The sequence below is a fragment of the Nilaparvata lugens genome, chromosome 8, assembly GCF_014356525.2.
Source record: "Nilaparvata lugens isolate BPH chromosome 8, ASM1435652v1, whole genome shotgun sequence".
Classification (NCBI taxonomy): domain Eukaryota; kingdom Metazoa; phylum Arthropoda; class Insecta; order Hemiptera; family Delphacidae; genus Nilaparvata; species Nilaparvata lugens.
Window position 1 is genome coordinate 14,878,989 of NC_052511.1, and position 22,079 is coordinate 14,901,067.

General features: G+C 32.9%; 2 protein-coding genes across 15 annotated transcripts in view; one reads left to right on the top strand and one right to left on the bottom strand.

Annotated features, from left to right (window-relative positions):
* Window positions 1–22,079, bottom strand: part of LOC111057346 — a 214,491-nt gene that overhangs the window by 48,575 nt on the left and 143,837 nt on the right. The gene's annotated exons all lie outside the window — the stretch shown is intronic.
* Window positions 1–22,079, top strand: part of LOC111057345 (DNA (cytosine-5)-methyltransferase 3A) — a 62,726-nt gene that overhangs the window by 29,161 nt on the left and 11,486 nt on the right. For 2 of the 3 annotated variants that reach the window (XM_039434044.1, XM_022344770.2), the window contains exons 5-9: window positions 714–931; window positions 8,716–8,919; window positions 15,945–19,331; window positions 20,120–20,254; window positions 21,113–21,250. In XM_039434044.1, coding sequence (XP_039289978.1) covers window positions 19,224–19,331; window positions 20,120–20,254; window positions 21,113–21,250 — 381 coding nt within the window. In that variant the 5' untranslated portion in view covers window positions 714–931; window positions 8,716–8,919; window positions 15,945–19,223. Of the gene's footprint in view, window positions 1–713; window positions 932–8,715; window positions 8,920–15,944; window positions 19,332–20,119; window positions 20,255–21,112; window positions 21,251–22,079 lie in introns of those variants that run through there. The other variant, XM_039434045.1, reaches the window with a different exon arrangement.

Below are 22,079 nucleotides of genomic sequence, written 5' to 3' on the forward strand. Positions count from 1 at the left end.
CCTATCAAAGCTTAGAGATATTGTTCAGCATAGGCCTGCATTAATTTCTCCATAGAATATTTCCTCAATTGCCAGTAATTTATAACATTTTGACAAAAACTCATGACGCAGTATTTTGAAAACTAATAAAATTAGCTTACAATAGAATTTACAGCTTACATGGGAGTTTAGGTTTATATATTTATTTATTTATAATTTGATACATACACTATCACTCTCAACTATGAATGGCAAGTAAGCGAAGGTTAGCGTAGCGAGTCTGCTACCTGTTATTAACCTTGCAATTATCACTAAGTCATTGCAATACTTTGTGAAAAAAATTATGAGATTCCTAGCTCAAATATTATTGCCAAAAAGACCGGTAGGCCTATATATTGAGTACGATCTGAAAGACATTGAAAGAGTAGGCTTAATCCTCACATCATGATAAGAAGCACGAGTAGGCTACTTGAGTGTTTCAATTATAACAAAATTTTTCTATCATTTTCTCCTAGAAGGGTCAATAATTTTAAAACATTAAGCTTGAATTGTATATATCTATCACTTTTTCATAGAAAGAGGTAGGCCCTACTAGGTAGCCTACTCCGCCCTCCTAGGTAAAAAAATAAAGACAGCGATTCTATTCTATTATTTCTATTCAAGAAGGATCAATGATTTTGAAACATTAAGCTGAAACAAAGATCTCAAAATGCATTAATTGATTTTCTTTACAGGTATCGAAAACATAATTTGTATTCCAAGCAATCAGCATTAACCAAACCTCCATCACCTGAGTTTTCTTACTTTGATACGGATTTTGGGGTTCGGTTTGGAATGTTTACTTGCTTCGATATTGTATTCAAGACTCCGGCTTTGGACCTGATAAAAAATTACAATATATCGCATTTTGTCTTTCCCACACACTGGTACTCAGAGATGCCTTTTCTTACAGGTAAGATTTACTCAAGTCATATTCAAGGAGTAAAATTTAAGTACTGAAAATTCCCCATAGTTTTTAGTGAGAATTTGAATATTCAAATACTGTAAGCATATAATATCAAGTACTTTGACAGTGACAAATTGAAGTTTCCTGCTCTAGTATCAATCAACCGATAAGCTTCTGGGGAATTCCAAAAATTCATTATTGTGATTCCATTTTTGTTTTTAGGAAAATCATCAGAAGGAGTGATATGTAGACATTTGCTTCCATATCGATCAACTTCATAGTTTTTAGAGCTTTTAGTTTTGAAATTCATCTTTCTTAGTAGAACAATCACAAATGTTATTTAGAGTACCGGCATCCAAGAATTCAATGTTTAGACTATTTTTTATTCATAAATTATTCGAATCGATGGAATAGAGGAAACTAGAAACATAGAGAGCTTGAGAATTATCTTCTTCATCATTGAAAATCATATTTTCTACTTTCCTTGCCCTATTACCATAGGTAAGGAAAGTATTGCTTTCCGAAAAAATAAAGGCACCCCAATTTCTAAATTTATATACAATTCAAGGTATAAGGATCCGACACGAACAATTCCGATCAAATGCAATTCGAGATTGCTAAAATTGCATAAATGTTGTCAAAAACAGGGTTTTCGCGATTTTCTCGAAAACGGCTCCAACGATTTTGATCAAATTCATACCTAAAATAGTCATTGATAAGCTATATCAACTGCCACAAGTCCCATATCTGTAAAAATTTCAGGAGCTCCGCCCCATCTATGCAAAGTTTGATTATTACGATTGTGTTTAATGTTATATCTTAAGTTTTCTTTAACAAAATAGCATGTCTTGTCTCTCGTTTAGATTCTGAGTGCACCAGGCGGCTCGGCCTGCTTCTTATGTATTTATAAGAGATAAGAGTAATGAGCGATTTTATGGCGCCAATTGATGCGTCTCCAATTGAATGCACGGAGTATGCAGATATTAATGATGTTTCTTTAAATTATTCCACATTTAGTTTTTCTGAAAACAGAGACTATGCCGGTTTCTCAGTGATCCACCAAAACATTAGAAGTTATAGAAGAAATATAGATGAGATTACAATTATTCTACAGAGCCTCAAACATCGTTTTAGTTGCATAATATTGACTGAGGCATGGTTAAATGACGAGAGTGACCTCTTGGAAATCCCGGGGTATACGCTCCTCAGGTCGTATAATAGCCTCAACCAGTGCGATGGTGTGGTCGTATACATCGACTGTGATCTCTCAGTAACTTGCAGAGAGCTTCAGCTGGGCGGTCTGGCCACCTGTCTATCGATAAACTTTGACTGGAAGGGAACACTCTGTGAAGTCTTTGCGGTGTATCGAAGTCCCAACTCCAGCTTACCTCTTTTCTTGAATGCTCTAGATAATTATCTCAAAGAATCAAGGAATGGGGTAATGCAAATACTTGCTGGAGATCTAAACTGCAATATCATGAACGTTGTCCCAGGTTCCATAGAGGAAAAATTCATTGACGTGATGAATGAAGCAGGACTAACAGCATGCATAGACAAGGTGACAAGGCCGGCCAGCAACACTTGCATAGACCATTTTTTTGTTAAATTGCCACTATCATTTAATGCCTCAGCTGCTATTCTCCAAACTGCTGTGTCCGACCATTATGCCATATGTTTGAGTATTCTATCAAATAAGGATGCAAAAACCACAAATAAAGATCAGTATTTCTCAAAGGTAGATTGGACAGGAATCCAAAATGCTCTCTCATTACAGAATTGGGACTCCATCTGTGATGAATCTGATGTGAGTGTTGCAACACTCCTTTTTATAGAAACTCTTCAGAATACAATAAAATTAAATACTAGAAGAATTCATGTAAATGCAAGAAATAATAAGTTGAAGCCTTGGATTAGCATAGGCTTAATCCAATCAATCAGGCATAGGGACAAATTAAAAAAGAGATTGAACAAACAACCTTTCAATGCTAACCTGGAAAATGAATTCTTACAATACCGAAATAGATTACACTCCCTGATCAAACAAGCTAAATTCAATTATTATAAAAACAAATTAGACGAAGTCTTAGACAATCCCAAGAAGTTTTGGTCAACTGTAAATGAAGTTTCTGGTAGACCTAATAAAAAGCTAGCATTTCCGGTCGATGTTTTCGCGCAGGATGGGCGGACTCAACAGAATGCTACCGATGTTAGCATCAATTTCAATAAGTTTTTCGCCTCAGTGGGGAAGAGCTTGGCCGACTCGCTAACTCCTATGGGTGAGCCAGAAATAAATGATTCCGATCATGCTGTCGAGTCCCTATTTGAATTCCAGCCTGTTACACAAGATGAGCTTAAGAACGTAATTGATAGCATGAGAGGTAATAGCGCCCCAGGCCACGATAGTATACCTGCTAGGGTAATCAAAGAAAACGTCCACATCCTCCTACACCCTATTCAACATTTAGTAAACTTGAGCTTCCAGGCAAGTAAATTTCCAGACATTCTGAAAATTTCAAAAGTAATTCCAATTTATAAATCAGGCACAAAAAATAATTACACCAATTACCGTCCCATTTCACTATTGTCTATAATTTCAAAAATCCTTGAAAGATGCGTAAAGATACAATTAATGCAGTACTTGAACAGACATAACCTTCTATCCACCTCACAATACGGTTTTCAGAAATCAAAAAATTCTTCTGATGCATTATTTGATTTATCTAAATATATTGCAGATAATATAAAAACGAGGAACAAAGTAATTATTACCTATCTTGACCTAGCAAAAGCATTTGATTCAGTCGACAGGGAGAAGCTCTTGACAAAACTGGAGATGATGGGTATCAAACAACCAGCTTTACAGTGGTTCAGGAGCTACCTGAAAGACAGAGTTCAATATGTTCAGATCAATGATAGTTTGAGTGGCCTGGAGCAAGTTGGTTGTGCAGGGGAGTACTCTTGGGCCTATTCTCTTCCTGATATATGTTAATAATCTACCACTGATGAGCATCAAAAGTAAACTTTTTTTATTTGCTGATGATACGGCTGTGGTCTCAACTGGTAAATTATGGGACGACGCATACAGGAACGCTACAGCTGACTTGTCTAGAATTAAGGCCTGGTTTGACCATAACTCTTTGACTGTCAATATCAGCAAGACCAAGTACATGCCTATAGTAACCCGCAATCAGCAAGATCCAGGACACAAAGACTTGAAACTCCACTCATGTGGGGACTCTACTTCAATTTCCTGCAACTGTGAAAACTTAGAAAGAGTTAATCAATACCTTGGGATAACAATTGATAACACCTTAAGTTGGAGTCCGCACATCCAGTTGGTGAAGCAGCGACTTAGAAGGCTACTGTATGCTTTTTCCCAATTGAGTCAAGTTTTGACTAAGAAGCAGTGTAAGACAGTCTATTACGCATACGTCCAGTCTATTATATGGCATACTGGTTTGGGGAGGCCTTCCTGCTACCCTCCTTGAACCGCTTGCGGTGTCGCAGAGACAAATTATCAAAACTGTTTTAAACTAGGAATGCCGATATCCAACAGCACAAATTTTCACAGAATTTACAGTTTTAAATGTAAGGCAATTGTACATTAAATCTTTATTGATCTACCTAAAAATTAATAAACTTAAAATTTTATCAGATATTTTACATACCTATCCTACTACACGGTATAGAGCTAACTTCGGTTTTGCGACGCCGCAGGTGGTTCATGGAGTGGAGCTGAGGACACCTTTTTATTTGGCTCAAATGGTCTATCGTGATTTGCCCGCTGAGATAAGAACTGATGTGGATGAATGCAGTGTGGCTGCATTCAAGCGTAAGGTGGAGGGGTGGCTATACCGCCTGGGCTGGGAGTCGTCAGAAAGCCTGCTTCAGTCTGTTTATTGCCACTAAGATCATCTCTATTAATTTGATGCTTTTGACGCTTTTCTTATACATAAATAGATTTTTTTTTCATTTTTGAGATTATAAATTTTCAAACTTACCTTTCTTCTCTTTATATTTACCACACACTTTATTTAATCGTTTATAGATTTACATAACTTCATTACTATATTCTTTTTAATGGTCACTGGGGAATCGGCTGGTTTCTGTTCCTCGGTAATTTTTTTTATATATGAGAAGCTACCATTATTTTTTACAATAAGTATATACAAAATATATTTCACTCATGCAATCTCAAGAATTTATTCATATTTCAATTCTCAAATCTGTATATGTTACTCTTATCAATCTTTTTCTGTTTATGAAATTTTGTCAATGAACAATGTAATAGATAATATTTAATTTCATAATTATAATACAAACTATCTTATGCTCACCTTCTAGTTAACAAAGCCGGACATTCTATTACCTATATAATATTATGAATAGACTATTGGCTACCCACTGTAACAAGAACCCACCCCCTACACTCAGACGAATAGTCTTGTAGGGGTATTCCAGTAAAACATGCTCTGTAATACAATGTATCTGTATTTTGTATGGAATAAAGAATATTTGAATTTGAATTTGAATATTTTCATAACGGAAAGCAATGTACCTAGAATACAAGGTAGTGACCATGAAAAGATGCGCAGTAACAAATCCAAACCAGCTGGTCGGTGTGACGTCATTGGTGCTCTAAAAGTCTATTCTTCCTATCTTTTCAATGTTAAATTAAGCAGCTTTGTAAGTTTTTTCTCAAAAAGTACATAAATTTCAAGTCCCATCGACATTCCATACGATTTATACAATATTTATCTTCAATTTTTTTAGAAATTCAATACTTTTGGACGGCTTGATCTTTCAGAAAGATCGATTTTGTAAGAGCATGCACATCGAATACCTGTTGCTCTCTTATTGAAAATTACCATGCTTTCCCTCGCTCTTTTGTAATTCAATTACTGAATGCAAATGAATTTGATAAATCGATCATTGAAAACTTGAAAACATAACTACAGTATAATATTATTTCTCCCAAAATCATTGATATCTTGTCTGTGTAGCCTACTGTGTATTACCACAGAGAAACAATAGCGTAAGTAGATATCCCATGATATAGGGCGTTTATGTCGCAACTTTTACTGTTATCTCAAGAAGATTATTGTCGATTTTTAATGTTTTGACCGGGTAAGAGTGTATGAACGGCACAATATGAGAGACTACCAGCGTCATAAAGCTTCACAGGAAAGAATTACATGAACTATCGGCTTGAGATAACAGTAAAAGTAGCGACATAAACTCCCTATACCATGGGATATCTACTTACGCTATTGTTTCTCTATGGTATTACATAGAATCAGTAGAACATCTCACCGGTTCAACATCTTTAATCCTTTAGGAGTGCACTCCTAATTCAGAGAAAAAATGATTTACACATATCCACACACTTCAACCAGTTGGTAGTTGTGTGTTCCAGTCATATACAATATTTATCTTCATTTTTCTCGAGCAACTTTGTAAGTCTTTTTATAAAAAAGTACATAGCTTTCAAGTCATATCGACATCTACGATTTATTCAATACTTATCTTCAATTTTTTATAGAAATTCATCACTTTTGAACTCCTAGATCTTCCAGAATGCTCAATAATGTAAGGGCATACCGGTTTAGAGATAGAGAACTCTCATTTGATACTACGTGAATGGATACTCTTAGAAGGAATGAATAGATTTAATTTGGCAACATTTGAAAAGATGAATGGCTTCAAAGGAGGTATTTTATTCAAAGTTTTAATATCCCAACAATTATACAGTTTAAAAAAGGTACTGAATGTAGCCTATTTCTCCTAGCAATACTTTGGATAATGATATAGGCCTATACTTTTTAAATCACTGTTTTATCATCATAATAATTAGGCTTTGCTTGAATACTTTAATAGTTATCTTGAGCTTTCTCGTTATTTATCACGTACACATTCGAGCTGTTTCTTTTGCTCATTGTGATATTCTTCTACAAACTTAACCAATATCTATCCTTTCAAAATTGATTCTAATACCAATCTCAATGCAGAAGACATAAAGGAAAAGCTAATATTAATTTGATGAAAGTGAGATCAAGAAGATCAAGAGCGGTTGCAGAGAATAAAGGTTGTTAGTGCAGGGCATTCTATCGTATATTTAGAAGGAGAATGTGGATGATCAATTGATGAAGATTGTAAGCGCACCACTTTCCTTCCTTATGCTATTATATTATGATATTTGATGATTTTGTTTGTTATAAACAAGCAATTGGACAGATCAACAATTAAATTTCAATTGAATTTTGGATAAAGAACTTTATATTCAAAATTATTTCTACTTAGTGACCAAGGCACAATCGAGAAACATAAAATTTATCACATATACATCACTCATATTCTACGTGGTAGAAACCTCCAATATGGAACAAAAGAGAGTATGGGGTGATAGTATAACACTCACATCATAAATGCATTTATGATTTATATTTTTTTAATTATAAACTGGATAAATTGCAATTTGAAAAAATATCTTAGAATATGCCCAACTATTATCTCTCTGGTTATAGGAAAATAATGTGGAGATTGAAAAGAATTGGAATTCACCACACATTATCCTGTTTAAGTGTATGAGAGTTTAATTTCTAGAATAGAAATGCCCTCCCAGTTGGTTGAAGAGTTTGTCATCCTTTCGTAGTCTTTCAAACAGGCATTCAACCGATCACTTGTTTTATAATTATAATTATGAAGCTTATTAGAAGAAATATATTGTAGGATATTTATAGTATGAATTCATATTCATACCTATACTTTTCAATGTATGATTGATTTTCATTAAAAATACATTATTATTGGATCATGAAGGGTTGATTTTCCCTTTCAAGAATAAATAATAAAGAATGAGAGTTTTACAATAAGAGAACAATTATAAATTGAGAATATTCCTCTTATAAATAATGAATGTGAAATATGTGTATCACAAATACAATTCTCAATTATTGAGAATTCCCCAAGAAGTATGCATGCTTTAATATTCGCCCTTATATTTTGTTGTAGTTTCCAATTAGAGAGATTCAACCAGAAAACTATTTCCTGATCAGGTATGTGAAAGCCATAATTTTCCGAAAAAAGAGATCCTCCTGAGGGATTAGGCAAGATATTCTAATGATTCTACATATAATATACAGTACACAGACAAGATAAAGGATTGTGAGAGAAATAATATTATAGTACAATCAATGTTTACACGTTTTTAATTCCTTATTCAATGATCGATTTATCAAATTCATTAGCATTGAGTGAATAATTGAATTACAAAAGAGCCAGGGGAAGCACGTTAATTTTCAATAAGAGAGCAACAGGTATTCGATGTGCAGGTTCTTACAAAATCGATCATTCTGAAAGATCCAGCCATCCAAAATTATTAAATTTCTAGAAAAATTGAAGATAAATATCGTATAAATCGTAGGGAATGTCGATGGGACTTGAAAGTTATGTACTTTTTGAGAAAAAACTCACTAAGTTGGTCAATTTAACATTGAAAAGATAGGAATAATAGATATTTAGAGCACCAATGACGTCACACCGATCATCTGACTCTGATCATTAAAAGTAATCACTTGAGTCATGATTATCTTATTTGAGAAAAGTTTTTAAGCTGTTTTGAGTATCATACACACTTTACTTGATTGAATAATGTTTCTGTTATGAGATTTGCATTATTAACGGTACCAGTAAGCCTATATGTATTCGAAGCTTTTTCATCAGAATCTACTATCCTATTCTACTTTCCCATCTCGGATTATGATGATCACTGGTTTGCAATATTGTTTCAGCTATTCAAGCGCAATATTCGTGGGCGGCTAGCAATGATGTTGTGCTGTTGGCATCTGGCCTGAACTGCCCCGAAACAGGGAGCACTGGGTCTGGAGTTTACATCGGAGCCGACAACAGTCCCACCAGCTACGTGCAAACCGCGACTCCATCGGATATTGTCATCGTTAGAAAAGTTCCAAAGAACCTGTCTCATGGAGTCAACGGTTAGTTGAATTGAATTAGAATTAGTTTATTAAAAAAAAATTACATACAAGTATTTATAGTTGAACATATAAATTCAATTTAAGTCCAGTAGTAATGCTGTTATCGAAAACAGTTAATAATTTTGCCTAATAATTTATTTGGTTGATAATTTCAATTCAAGTCTAGTAATACTACTGTTATCGAAAACAGTTAATAATTTGATCTAATCATTCATCGGATAATTTTAATTTAAGTTTAGTAATAACGCAATTTTTGTGAACAAAATGAGATTTGGCCACTGATGGCTTAAATTAACTCATATAGCTTTCTCAGGCGAGGTGAAACATCCGTCAGGGACTCATTATTATTATCATCGAAAACGAAGATTGTTGTGTAGCGCATGAATTATTACGGTATTTTCTTATAAGAAATAGATACCTTACATTGTTAAGAAACCAAGTGGCCCATAAGTTGATTTTTCAACGAGAAAATAGGGTAATGTACTCTATTTAGCTGATAAAGTGATATGAACTATACAGTACCATTTTTAAAATTATTAAATGAAAAAAAAGGATTCTATGTCTCTTAAAAACAACAAACCCATTTAATTCAATTACTAGAATGATTAAAAGATCAACTGAAAGCACTACATACTTCAGGATCCATCCCATAGTCAGATTCAGATTCAAAATTAGAGAAAAAAAATTATATTTCGAAGCTGCACCTGACACGATGAGATTAATCCTGAGATATATAGTGCTTTTAGTCAATTTTCAAATGATTTTAAGTATCTAAATAAGTTTTTTGTTTTTAAGAGAAGTGAAGGACGTTTTATTTTCGAAAAAGAGTGATAATTATAGTAAAGGAAGAAATAAATTATTTTCAATTATCATTAAATAAAATACCAAAGTTAAAAAATGCTGTAAACCACCTCTAAGACTTCTAAATTTTCGTTCGATAATCATCGTTCATTCAATAGAATTTGAACAAATGCAAATCCTCATATCTATTTCCATTTGTGTACTATTTTTATTTCATCTAATTTTTCTACTAAAAGTATCCTTTTTTATTTATCTCTATACTTATAAAAGGCTAAGCCCCTACAGACTGAAATCACACCACAGCCCAAACTACTGAGCCTAAAAACTTGAAATTTTGCAAGATTGTTTATGGGAGCCTGAAAACATCCACTAAGAAAGGATTTTCAGAAATTTGCCCCCTGAGGGAGCTGGGGCCCCCCAAAATTTCGTACTTTTTAACCGCTTATTGCACAGCAAAGTCATGATGAACTTTTTTGTTCAGCTACGAAAAAAATTAGATCTATGCAGAAAAATTTCGATCAGGAGCACAGGGGGGTCCAGGAGAGGGCATTTTCCGAAAAATGATGTAAAATCACACTACAGCTCAAACTAATTGTCCTAAAGACTTGAAACTTTGCACAAATACCTATTCTTCAAACATGCTAGACGCGCACTAAGAACGGATTTTGAGATATTTTGCCTCTAAGGGTTTCAAAGGATGAAAAAGGATCCTATTAAGTAAGCTTGAACATGGTAAGGTGAGTGCCATGTGGAAATGAGATAATTTATTTATTGACATGTGATATTCTAACATATGTTGTAATCATTGGAAATAACAGAATAATATGATAGAAATTAAAAAAAGAACATCTGTTCTATTATTGCTTTCTACCTGATTCCACTCAACCTCAATAATATTGTTCTGATAATTGATAAATAGCCTATGTTTAATAATATTATATTATTGATATAATAAAAGTATTGTTTTGATAATTAATTATTATCATTAATATAATAATATTATTGTTTTGGTAATCAATAAATATTTTATTCACACAAACTCTGTATAATTTATAATGGTGAATGTGAAACAGCTGCATCAAAGAAATTATCTCAAAAACATATGTTTAGGAAACCCATAGTTTTGAACTTCGTTTTCCTGATGCAATGTATAAGCCTACACGTGGCATGTATTATTAATTTTTCAGCTAGAACAGTTTTTTGAGACTGCTAAATAAACGTCTACAGTTTTATCAAAGCTGTATCGGCAATATGAAAACGCATGCACTTGATGTGTCTTTAAATAAAGGTGTTGATATCTACATGATAATTATTCTCTACCATTTTTATTTAATTAAAATTTCAAAATTATTCAAGCCTTGATAGAATGATTGACTCACTGTACAGTCAGTCGGAAATTTTAATATTGAAATGAGGGGTATTTTGGCAAGCTGAACAAAAAAGTAAGGTCCTATTTTGCACCTTTTTGATATTATTTCTTCAAATGAAAAATGAGTTTTGTGGGTTGTCAAAACTCCCCTGAAAGAGAACTATTCATTTTATCCTATCTTTTAGTAAAATAACAATGATTTCTGAATTTGAATAACATCTATCTTGCCAACAAGAATCGAACTCTTTGTGAATTCAGATATGACCTACACTTTAGATTTATATAATTCTATCAATAAATTCATGGAAATTGAAGTACTTTTTCAGTTAGTTGATGAAATTGATTATCAATAGAGAAAATATTATAATTTTATCAATACAGAATTAGTTGAATGAATTGTCGATGTACTGAGTTCTTGGTCAACAATAATTCAATATTGGTATTTATCCAATCATTATTTTTTGCAGAAGTTATTTCATTTGAATTAGAAAATATTTATAAACTCCTATCAATTTATCATTCGTAACAATGAATTCTTCAAAACATGAATTTAATCAAATAAAAAATTGCCCATACTTCTGTATTCATGTTCGCCTGTTTTCCACTTGTGATGGATAGCCAAAATATTGTGGAGCGAGCTGCACGGCGAATTGTAATCGAGGGCTCTGATTGGCTGAAAAGTTCAGCATTCGGAGTGAGGTGAGGCGAGCAGTTAGAACAGAGGCAAGTGGCACGGCGAATGGTTCGGAGTACGGTACGGCGAATGATTAACAACTGATTTTTAACTTTATGATATGCTCATGTTCGTTGAAAAGCAAGATGTTCGGAAGAATGCACGGTTTGCTGCGCGGTTCGAGGTTCGGTTCGGCATGTGTGGACGCACCTTTAGTTGTTACAGGACATTTATACAGATCACAGGCCAAAGCAACATAATAATCTATCTTCTTCTTCTTTTCTTCTTCTTCTTCTTCTTCCTATATCTAAAAGGCTAAGCCCCGACAAACTGAAATCACACCACAGCCCAAACTACTAAGCCTAAACACTTGAAATTTCGCACAATTGTTTATTGTAGCCTCAAAACATCCACTACATAAGGATTTTCAGAAATCTGCCCCCCCCCTGAGGGAGCTGGGCGCCTCAAAATTTTCACTTTTTAACCGTTCATTGCACAGCAAAGTCATGAGGAACTTTTTCGTTCAGGTACGAAAAAAATCAGATCTATGCAGAAAAATTCCAATCAGGAGCACAGGGGGGTTCAGGAGAGGGCACTTTTCGAAAATGTTGATGTAAAATCACACTACAGCTCAAACTAATTGGCCTACAGACTTACAACTTTGCACAAATATTCTTCAAATATGCTAGATGCGCACTAAGAACGGATTTTGAGATATTTTGCCTCTAAGGATTTCAAAGGATGAAAAGGATCCTATTAAGTAAGCTTATGGTAAGGTGAACTCCATTATGGAACTGAGATAATTGACACATGATATTCTAACATATGTTGTAATCATTGGGAAGCTTAGAACAATTTCATCAATTAGCTGATCGATTGATTTTGCGTTGATTGAGAGCGCGAGCTTACAACGTGTTTGTTCCATCATTGTATGCTTGGCCAGTTCGGTTTGCGCCTTCTATCAGCTGTATATGGAGTCTCATACACTCTGATTAGAACAGAGCACAAGGTTTTCTTGGTTAGGAGTTGTTGTTAATTCTTTTTTCAAATTAAAATTCTATTGCCACCAAAAATCACATTGAAAACTTTCTTAATAGACAACAAGATTACAGAAACAAAATGTCAAACATATACCTACATTTACTTGTAGCACGGCCAGAAAAGACAAACTTTAGTACTAGCCGTGAGTTTATTAAATATAACTTATATATATATAATATATATATTTTTTTTTTCAACAATACGTATGAAATTTATTAGCTACCGTACAGAATATATATATATATATATATATATATATATATATATATATATATATATATATATATTGTGAATAAAAATACGAGTTGTTGAGAGATGCGAGTAATTCCTTATATTTGATCCGAATGGTTATTCATAATACAGTAGTCGGGGTCACTGTAATCAAAAATTTTTTATTCTGTACGGTAGCTAATAAATTTCATACGTATTGTTGTCCATAATGTATCCAGTGTCCATAATGGAAGTAATTGAACTACTCAAAATTAATGGCTTACTGATAGCTTACCTCATAGATTTATAGTATTCCTGGTGATTTTTCAGCGTTGTATATTAATAATAAAGCTTAATTTACAACTAGCTTACCCAGCGAACTTCATACCGCCAATGTATCTCATGTTATACTTGACTTTATTTGGTGAATCATGAAATTATTCAACATTTTGGTGAATCAACATGTTCATTTACATCTCAATACGGACTTCCTATGTGCTTAGTCATGCAGCATTCATTATTCCAAAACATATTATTCTTCTCAATCAATTGGTAGTAATATCTATCAGTAAAGTTTTCAAAAAAGGTTATATCAGTGTTTCAAAGAAAAATATTCAATGTTTTCATAGCTGTAGATTGTCGATATATGGTCCAGGAAATATGCGATGTACGATGAATCAGACAGAATTCCATATTATTATTCCATATTATTATTTTAGGATGAATATAAGCTAAGCTAAATTCAAAAAATTGTAAATTATTCTTTCATTTTTTGGTAATTAATAATGCAATATGAATACTATACATATATACTATACAATATATATATATATATATATATATATATATATATATATATATATACTCTCTTTCATTAGATGAATAATTTTTTTCAACATTTTCCAGTTTCTCAATGATAGGGGAGTGATAATTATTTGTATAGGTCTTCCAAGGAACCATTATCAACAGCTGGTACCAATCAACTACACTTCAACTCTAAACTACTGTTTTAATACCAGTACACAATAATTTATCACAGGGTGATATGTTTGTCACAGCTGGTAACTTTAATAAATAGCTGCTAAATCATATTATCACAATATGACCTTGAATCATGATCATCTTGTCGTTCTTCAGTAGCCGCTCGGCCTAAAATTTCGAAAACATATGTCTGTAAAATGGATTAATAAATAATTATTATTAGCCCCCCCCCCTATTAAAATTTCTGTTCAGAAACCATCCCCAATATTCACACAACATATTCCTAAAGTTTCATGCCGTTATGTCAAGTAGTTTTCAAGTCTACAGGGAACAAACAAACAAACAAACACACAAGCAGACATTCATTTTTTTATAAATAGATTTCCATTCGGCTCAAACAAAAGCCTCTCTAAATGAAGGTAGAATGATTAGGATTCAGTTCTGTTGTTTTAAAATTTTTTCAAATCACTTTCAAAAAGTTCATGTAGTACCTACTATTGTGTTTGAGACACTTCTGGCGCTATCATAGTTTCACCACTATTCTGTTCCACAGTCCTATCTCTTGCAGTCGTCAACTATATCTATAATAATTATATAAAGTAAAGAGCTGGCTTATGCACGTACGGGATAGGAAAATTATGTTTGACGCATCATCACGTCTGAACTACTGGACTAATTAACTTGAAATTTTGCTTATAGATTCTTAATTAACCAAGGATGGTTATAGGCCTATTCTCAATTCTTCAAAATTTCATTACGTCAAGTTTTAAAATAGATCCTTGCGAAGCACGGGTTCTTGCTAGTAATAATTATATTTATCTGGCATAGTCATGCACAGCATAGTTTTATATTAATATTTTGAATTTGTGATTATCCCAGAGTCAATAATTCAATCAGGGTTTCCTGAGTATTATAATCATCAAATAACTCTGTTGTGAGCTTTAGATTGAGGTGACGAAGATGTTTTTGAAGTCAGCCTTTGAGCCTCCAATAACCAAAATTGAGAGATGCAGATTTTCCAATAGAAGAAATGGAAGGGACGGTGATGACTAAGTGGCATCAGGTTCTTAAGTTCAAATAACTTTACTATAGTATGATTCACTTCAGATTGATGTTATGTTGAATAATATGCAATGATATGTGGTAAAGGATATAATTATTGAAGTTATATGTAGGGATATACTGTTAGTATGAAGATCATATTAGGGTAGGCACACACCAGTTAGTCAAGATTAGTCACAATACTTCACATAGTTGATTATGAAGCAATACACACCGATTAGTCATTGAAATTAGACATGTCTTCATAAGCAATTATGTAAAGTATTGTGACTAGACGTGTCTTGTCTCGTCTTGACTAACTGGTTGGTGCCTAGCCTTAGTGTTGTAACAATTCAAACACCCAGCTCTCATAGGTTATTAATTATTAGAATAGCGGAGTCATCACTCAGGCCACCAAATTGGACTTTCGAACCGGTGAGCTGAGAGAGTGATGACCGCGTAGCTGCGAAACTAGTGGGAGAACGTTCCGAGACGCGCTGGAGGAAGGTTGTGCGCGAGATAGCGAGATGTAGTTTCTAGTAATGTGATTGAGGAGTGATTATGTTTAGAAAGAGAGAGAGAGAGAGTATAGATGTTTGATATGAAATTTTTTCAATAGAGTGAGATTGTTTTGGTGAATTTGCGTATTTATTTAATAATATCATCCTATAAAAGTAGCAGGGCCCAGGACCCTAAAAACCTGGTGGTGGCAGCGCTACTGGAGAGCACTGTCATGCTCGCCACGCACGCCACAGTGTAAAGTGTAGAGATAGCATTTATTGAGGCAGCAGTGTTGCAATGAATTTAGAAAGAAATACAAGACTTGTGTGTGTAATTTACATAAGTCGTCAACTTGTAGAGTGTCCCATTAAACATAATTTAATTTTTTCCAAAATCCATGTGTTTTAGATCCTGGTCGAGTGATCTACGAGAACATTCTACATCCTACCACAACTCTCAACATGAAAAGTGATAAAGGAGTTCCATCATTCAAATCCGAACTGATAGATGAGAACAAGGATTTGAACTGTGACTCTTCCACTTGTAGAAGTTCTCTTTCAGTCGAGTCGAAAACCATTTGTCAAAGAGATCTCTGTTGCCACTTCAGTTACACCTTGGAATCATTCTATGATAGTGTCAACACATCTCAGCAATCACTTGTGCAATCTGGTGACGATTTCGGCCACAACTATTACAGACTTTTTGCTTTTGATGGAGTGAAAGATTATGACGGCCGTGCCAGGGGACGTCTTCAGATATGTGCGGTTTTGTCTTGTACTGACAAATACCAAAACATTGACTCTTGTGGGAATCCAACGTATAACAAACAACGATTAAATATAACTTTTAATGGTGCTACGTATGTAAAATCAGGATCGAGATTTAAAGATTTAAAAATTAGTGTCTTGTTGAGTGATAATGATACTTCAATTATGCCAAATGTATTATTCAGTCGCAATCCTGAAAATTTAATATCATTTGGATCATTAGGAGCAAGGAATAGTTTCTCGTTTCACAGAAATTCTAACGAGAGTGGAATGATTAAAACTGTTCTCAAAACTAGCCAATCTAACGATTCAACCACTGATAATATTGGAGTTTTTGCAATATATGCGAGAATCTTTGAAGATTCAAACTTCTCCAACAAAGCAGTTCCAATTCTTTCTGGTTACTTCATCCTATTAATGCCAGTGATATGTTGCATAGATACATATGTGGGTATGTCGTAATGTGGTAATGTATGTGGTAATGTCGTATTTGAAGTGTCCAAAACTCAGCGCTTAAATAAATAAATAGCATTCAGACTATATTTCAAGTTGAATAGTTGTCTAATTCTAGTAGCTATTTCAACTTACTATATCTATCATTTCGCTTATTACTAGGCCTATTTAACTCATTATTTCCTTTCATTTTATTACTGCGGCAACTGCTTCTAGCAACTCCCCCCCCCCCTTTTAAAGATGATTAGTCTTCTTGGGGAATTTCACTTTTCAATATTTTGAAATTGTGAAAAATAGCCTACATTAATGTAATTAACTATTTTATTGTAACTAACGTATTTTGTACACGTCTTGCAATTTTCATGTAGAGATAAAATATGGAATCGAATTGAGAATGCGGGTAGAAATGTGAAGTGGGGTTCTTGAATAACATTTGTAAGTAACGCTTGTCAAAGCAGTTTCTTATCTTTAAAATGCGGTCAAACTCTCCTGAAAATACCTGTTCACAAATTTTGTAGAATCATCAAAGTTCCAATTCCAAGTTTCAATTATAAGATTGTCATAGAGAAAAATTCTTTGGCTGCTTAACAATTTGAGAAAACAAAGATCGTGGGTGTAGAGCCAGGGATGATGGTTGGAGGGCTTATAGAATTAGATTACATAGGGTATAGCCGTTAGGTCAACGTAACCACCTCCTCCCGATTTAAATGTAATTAACATTATAAATTATGAATTAAAGCTACCTGGCTACTTATTATGAGAAATTATGTTTTCATCGATACCAAATTTCAATAAATGGAATTTCGGCGTTGATAGCCTTCATAATTTCTTACAAGTAACGTTACTATCTAACGCATATTTGGGAATGATGTAAAGTAAGTTAAATGTGTTTACAAGACTGGTAGCCGTAAGTAATGTTGTTAATTTGAATATCATAAATCTCTACACTATATCATTCGTCAGGCTATCTACGCTCGTCTTATCCGTCTAGACTCCCGGCTTTCAAGTTTAGTTCTTCCTGAAAACACTTTAACGGAATTTGTAGCCCTCTCCACACAAAGTTTATAGACTCTAGCTGGACCTGACCTCTGAAACAGATTTGAAAGTTATCTGTCCATTTTTTCAAAAACTTTGATTTAAAACACCGATTTTGGGCGTATCTTTGGCTTCATTTTGAAGTACTTCAACACAAATCTGTTGAACCTTAGTTGAACCGGTGTACAGTACCAAATTTCAAACTTTTTGGCCTTTTGGTTCTCATAATACTGAGAAAATAAAGAAAATCGCCGATTTTTGCATATCGTGGGCGTAATTTTTAAGCCCTTCAAGACAAAATTACTTAACACGAACTGATAACCTGTAAAAAATTAACATTCTCTGTTTATTTGCTTTCGGCTTAAAAAGCTGAGCAAACGCAGTTGAACACAGATTCCTGGCGTATTCAAGTATCTAGGCATAATTTCAAAGCCCTTCCATATTTCAATTTTTACATTCAATAAGCTGAGCCTGCTAAACTTGATAAATTTTCCACAAGATTGGTTGAGTCAAGCTCTTGATATCTCTCAACAGTTTCTTTTGTAATATGCGCTTAGAGTTTGAAGAATTGAACAATGAATCAACAACGAAAAATATTCTAGGGTATTCGATGATACAGGTATTAAGTAGGCATATTTTAAATGTTAATAGCCGACTATTTCATTTTTTTAAATAATATTATTGGTTAAGTTAGTGATAAGTCGTTATAATAACTTATTAAGCTATTAATAAGTTAAATAAAATTATTTTAACTAATTAATCTATTAATCAATATTAATTGGTTAATAATCAATTCATTAATCAATTTATTCATTAATAATACCTACTTATTGTAATTAGAACAATTTATTAAAGTAATAATTATCATAGTATATGTACATATTTTATAATAACTTGTGTGTTATTTTTATATTCAGAAATAAATAGTAATATTTTTCAATGAATAAATGATTTTCACCTCGTATTGTGTTCACCTATTAATACACCTCCACCAAATATTAACCTATAATTTAAGAGTAAGCTAGTGATTAGTGCACTAATACGGTATATACAGGTATATAATATGACATCCACCCACAATTATATGAAAACAGAAAGAAATTTTCTTTTAAAAGGAGTCTTTCTTAGCATAGTTACTAGCATTTGATTGACTATAGATTTCTGGTTTAAATGTCACAGAATAACACGATAAAGTAATGTTTTCCTTGAGATTTCAAGTAGGTAGTAAGTAGAGTTATTCAACTGACGAGAATTTTAGCTTCTTTCAAATGAGCTCGGTTATCATTTTTCAAACAATCCTATCGCCAATTGATAACATTCTTGAGAAGTTTAAAAAAACATATTATCTCATAGTAGTAGCCAAAAAAAGGCTACATCACTTGTTCGCTATTCAGTCATTCGAACGATTCGAAAAATTCATGTTTTCGACATAATGCTGTTTTATAATAACCTAATTATTGTGGTGATAGCTGTTTCATCTTTTTTATCGTTCATCTCTCTGTCACATACGTTCAGGCCAACTGTTTTGGATCAATTCAATGTAAGTAGATGACTGATTCAAATACTATAATGTAAAGCTCTTTTCCAATAATAATGTTCCTATAATGATGTAATTCTGACTCATTAGCTGAATCTGATAATGGATCATTACCTACTCTCAAATTAATTCCTTTCTCACTTATTAAAAACCTCTCATCATGAATACAATAAAAATTGAGGCCTTTCAAACACTTTCTTGTTTCAATCAAGTTTTGACTTTTTTAAGAATGCCAAAAGGAATAATTCCATTGATCCAATAATATATAGATGGGTTGACAGCTCCCAACTTTCTAAACTTAGAAACGTTTAGAAAGTGAAATGAATCTGAAATCATGAAACATGATTTAAATCATGGAAAATAAAAGAAAAATAATCATTAAAATAGCAAATAACAGTTGATTTTGTTTAAGATTTCAGATTCTAGGGCCTGTTGAAGAATTTGGATTTCTGGCAATACTGGAATAATAATGAATCACTTACCGGTATCTCAAAAAATGAATTTACTGCAATAATAAGCTACCGTATGATTCTCTATCTCAATACTCGACAACAATGCATACTGTACTTATTTGTGTTTTCAATGCGATTTGTTGTAATTCATAGTTGCTATTTAGCCCGGTTGCACAAAAGCCTGTCAAATTTTAATCACGAATAAATCCACAACAACAAATCAGAGAAACCTCTCTGATTCGTTCTATCGAAATCAATCATGGTTAAAATTCAACAGGATTTTATGCTACCGGCACTGAGTTTCATTTGGCAATATTCATAGGTCAATGATTTTTACAGAATTTGACAATAGGGGATGACAATTTTCTGGCAGCTGTAATTGAATATGGTGGACAATATAATGGAACAGGGCAAGAGCAGGTGCTATACAATCTTGAACAGTATGTTCAAATTGTTTATTATGTTACGACCAAGGTAAGACTATACTTCATTTATAGTAACTGTAGGTAAGACTATCAACTGACACGTATCATCATACCCACATATTTTTATTTTTAAATTCATTGAAACTAATATTGTGCAATAATGTATCGTGGGATTGTACAAGGAAAATCGAAAATCAACCAAGTTCATAAAAGTAAATTTTTCAGGAAATCAATTTCTAACATCAATCATAATATTCCTTATATGTAGTAATTTTTCTCAAAATAATTTCATACTGCAAGAAATAAAATATTCTTCATTATTTGTTTGATAATTAATTATTAAACATTCATAGTTTATAGAATTAATTAAAAAACTAATGATAAATCAAAGTTTCGGAAAATTGGGCTTAGTGAACTTTTCTTGCATGCTCACGGTATATCATCAATTTGCATACATGAGATACCTAATTGAAAATTTTACTTTGTGAAAGAAATTGAGTTTTCATTTTTCCTCATCTAAATTTATGCAGAAAATTTGGTGAAAAAGATATTTGAATGCTCACTCCAATCGTGTTATGAACTATGATTCACTGATTTATAACTTCTGAACTTGAATGTTTGATTCTACAATACTTCAATTCTATGATGAATATTCTAACTTACTCAGTAACCTTCAGGAAAATTGTATATTTTGGTATCCAGAAAATGACTCTCTAGCTTTTTCTCTCTTGATGTTGAGGAGAAATCTTATCTAATGCTTGGTACCTATCTTTCAAATTGCATTGGCCTATCTTGTGTATCAACTTATTATCTCGTTTTTTCTATTGTTTTCACTATCATTGTTTTCAACTACAATTGCTGACATTATTATTTTTCATAATAGAGTTATTTTTGTGATAATTTGAAGGTACCTAACATCAGTATTATAGTTTTTCCTGAAGTTGGATTGCAAAGGATCCATGGTCCGTCTTCTGACGATTTATATGCTGAGCCTGTACCAGATGGAGATGAGAATGTAACTCCATGTTCTTCAAACGATACAGTGGTGAGCAAATTATTTATATAATTGATGAATTGTGCTATATAAGTGTTTAACTCTACTATATTAAACTTCCAACACTGACCATGAAATGAAAAAATGAAATAAAAATTTACATTTTGTGACTAATATATGCATTCTACATCAAACTCTAAGTACCTATTGAAATAAAACATTATGACTAATAATTTCACCACTAATGTTAGTAAAGCTGAATCATAGTACTGAAGAGCAGATAGAGCTGAATCTAACATAATAATAATAATAATGCTGTGATGATATTGAATCATCATATGACTAGTGTTTTCTTCTTATGTTTCTGTTATCAGATGTTGAACTATTTATTCTAATTTTGAATCTGTTATGAATTCATTACTGATCAATAAAGCCTAGAATGCAGAGGTTTTTCATTACAATTTATTGATCAGTAATCAAATACGAGTCAATCAATTTCTATTCTCTATTTCACAATTTCTATTCAACAACAAATGTATAATCTTCAAATCTTTTCTGGAAACGAAAACTGAAAATTCGCGTTACGATGGACAAATTTTTGAAACCAGACAAGTTTGATGGTGATCCGAATTCTCCAACAGCTCTACAAGAATGGAACTTCTGGCTAAAGACTTTTGAGAATTTCATCGCATCTTTTGACGAAGAAGACATCGATGATGAAAGTAAGTTGCGGTTGCTTACCAACTTTCTATCTCATTCTGTTTATCAAACAATTGCCGACAAAAATTCATATACTTCGGCTATTGACGCACTAAAATCTGCATATGTAAAACCAATAAATGAAATATTCGCTAGACATAAATTGGCAACTAGAAAACAG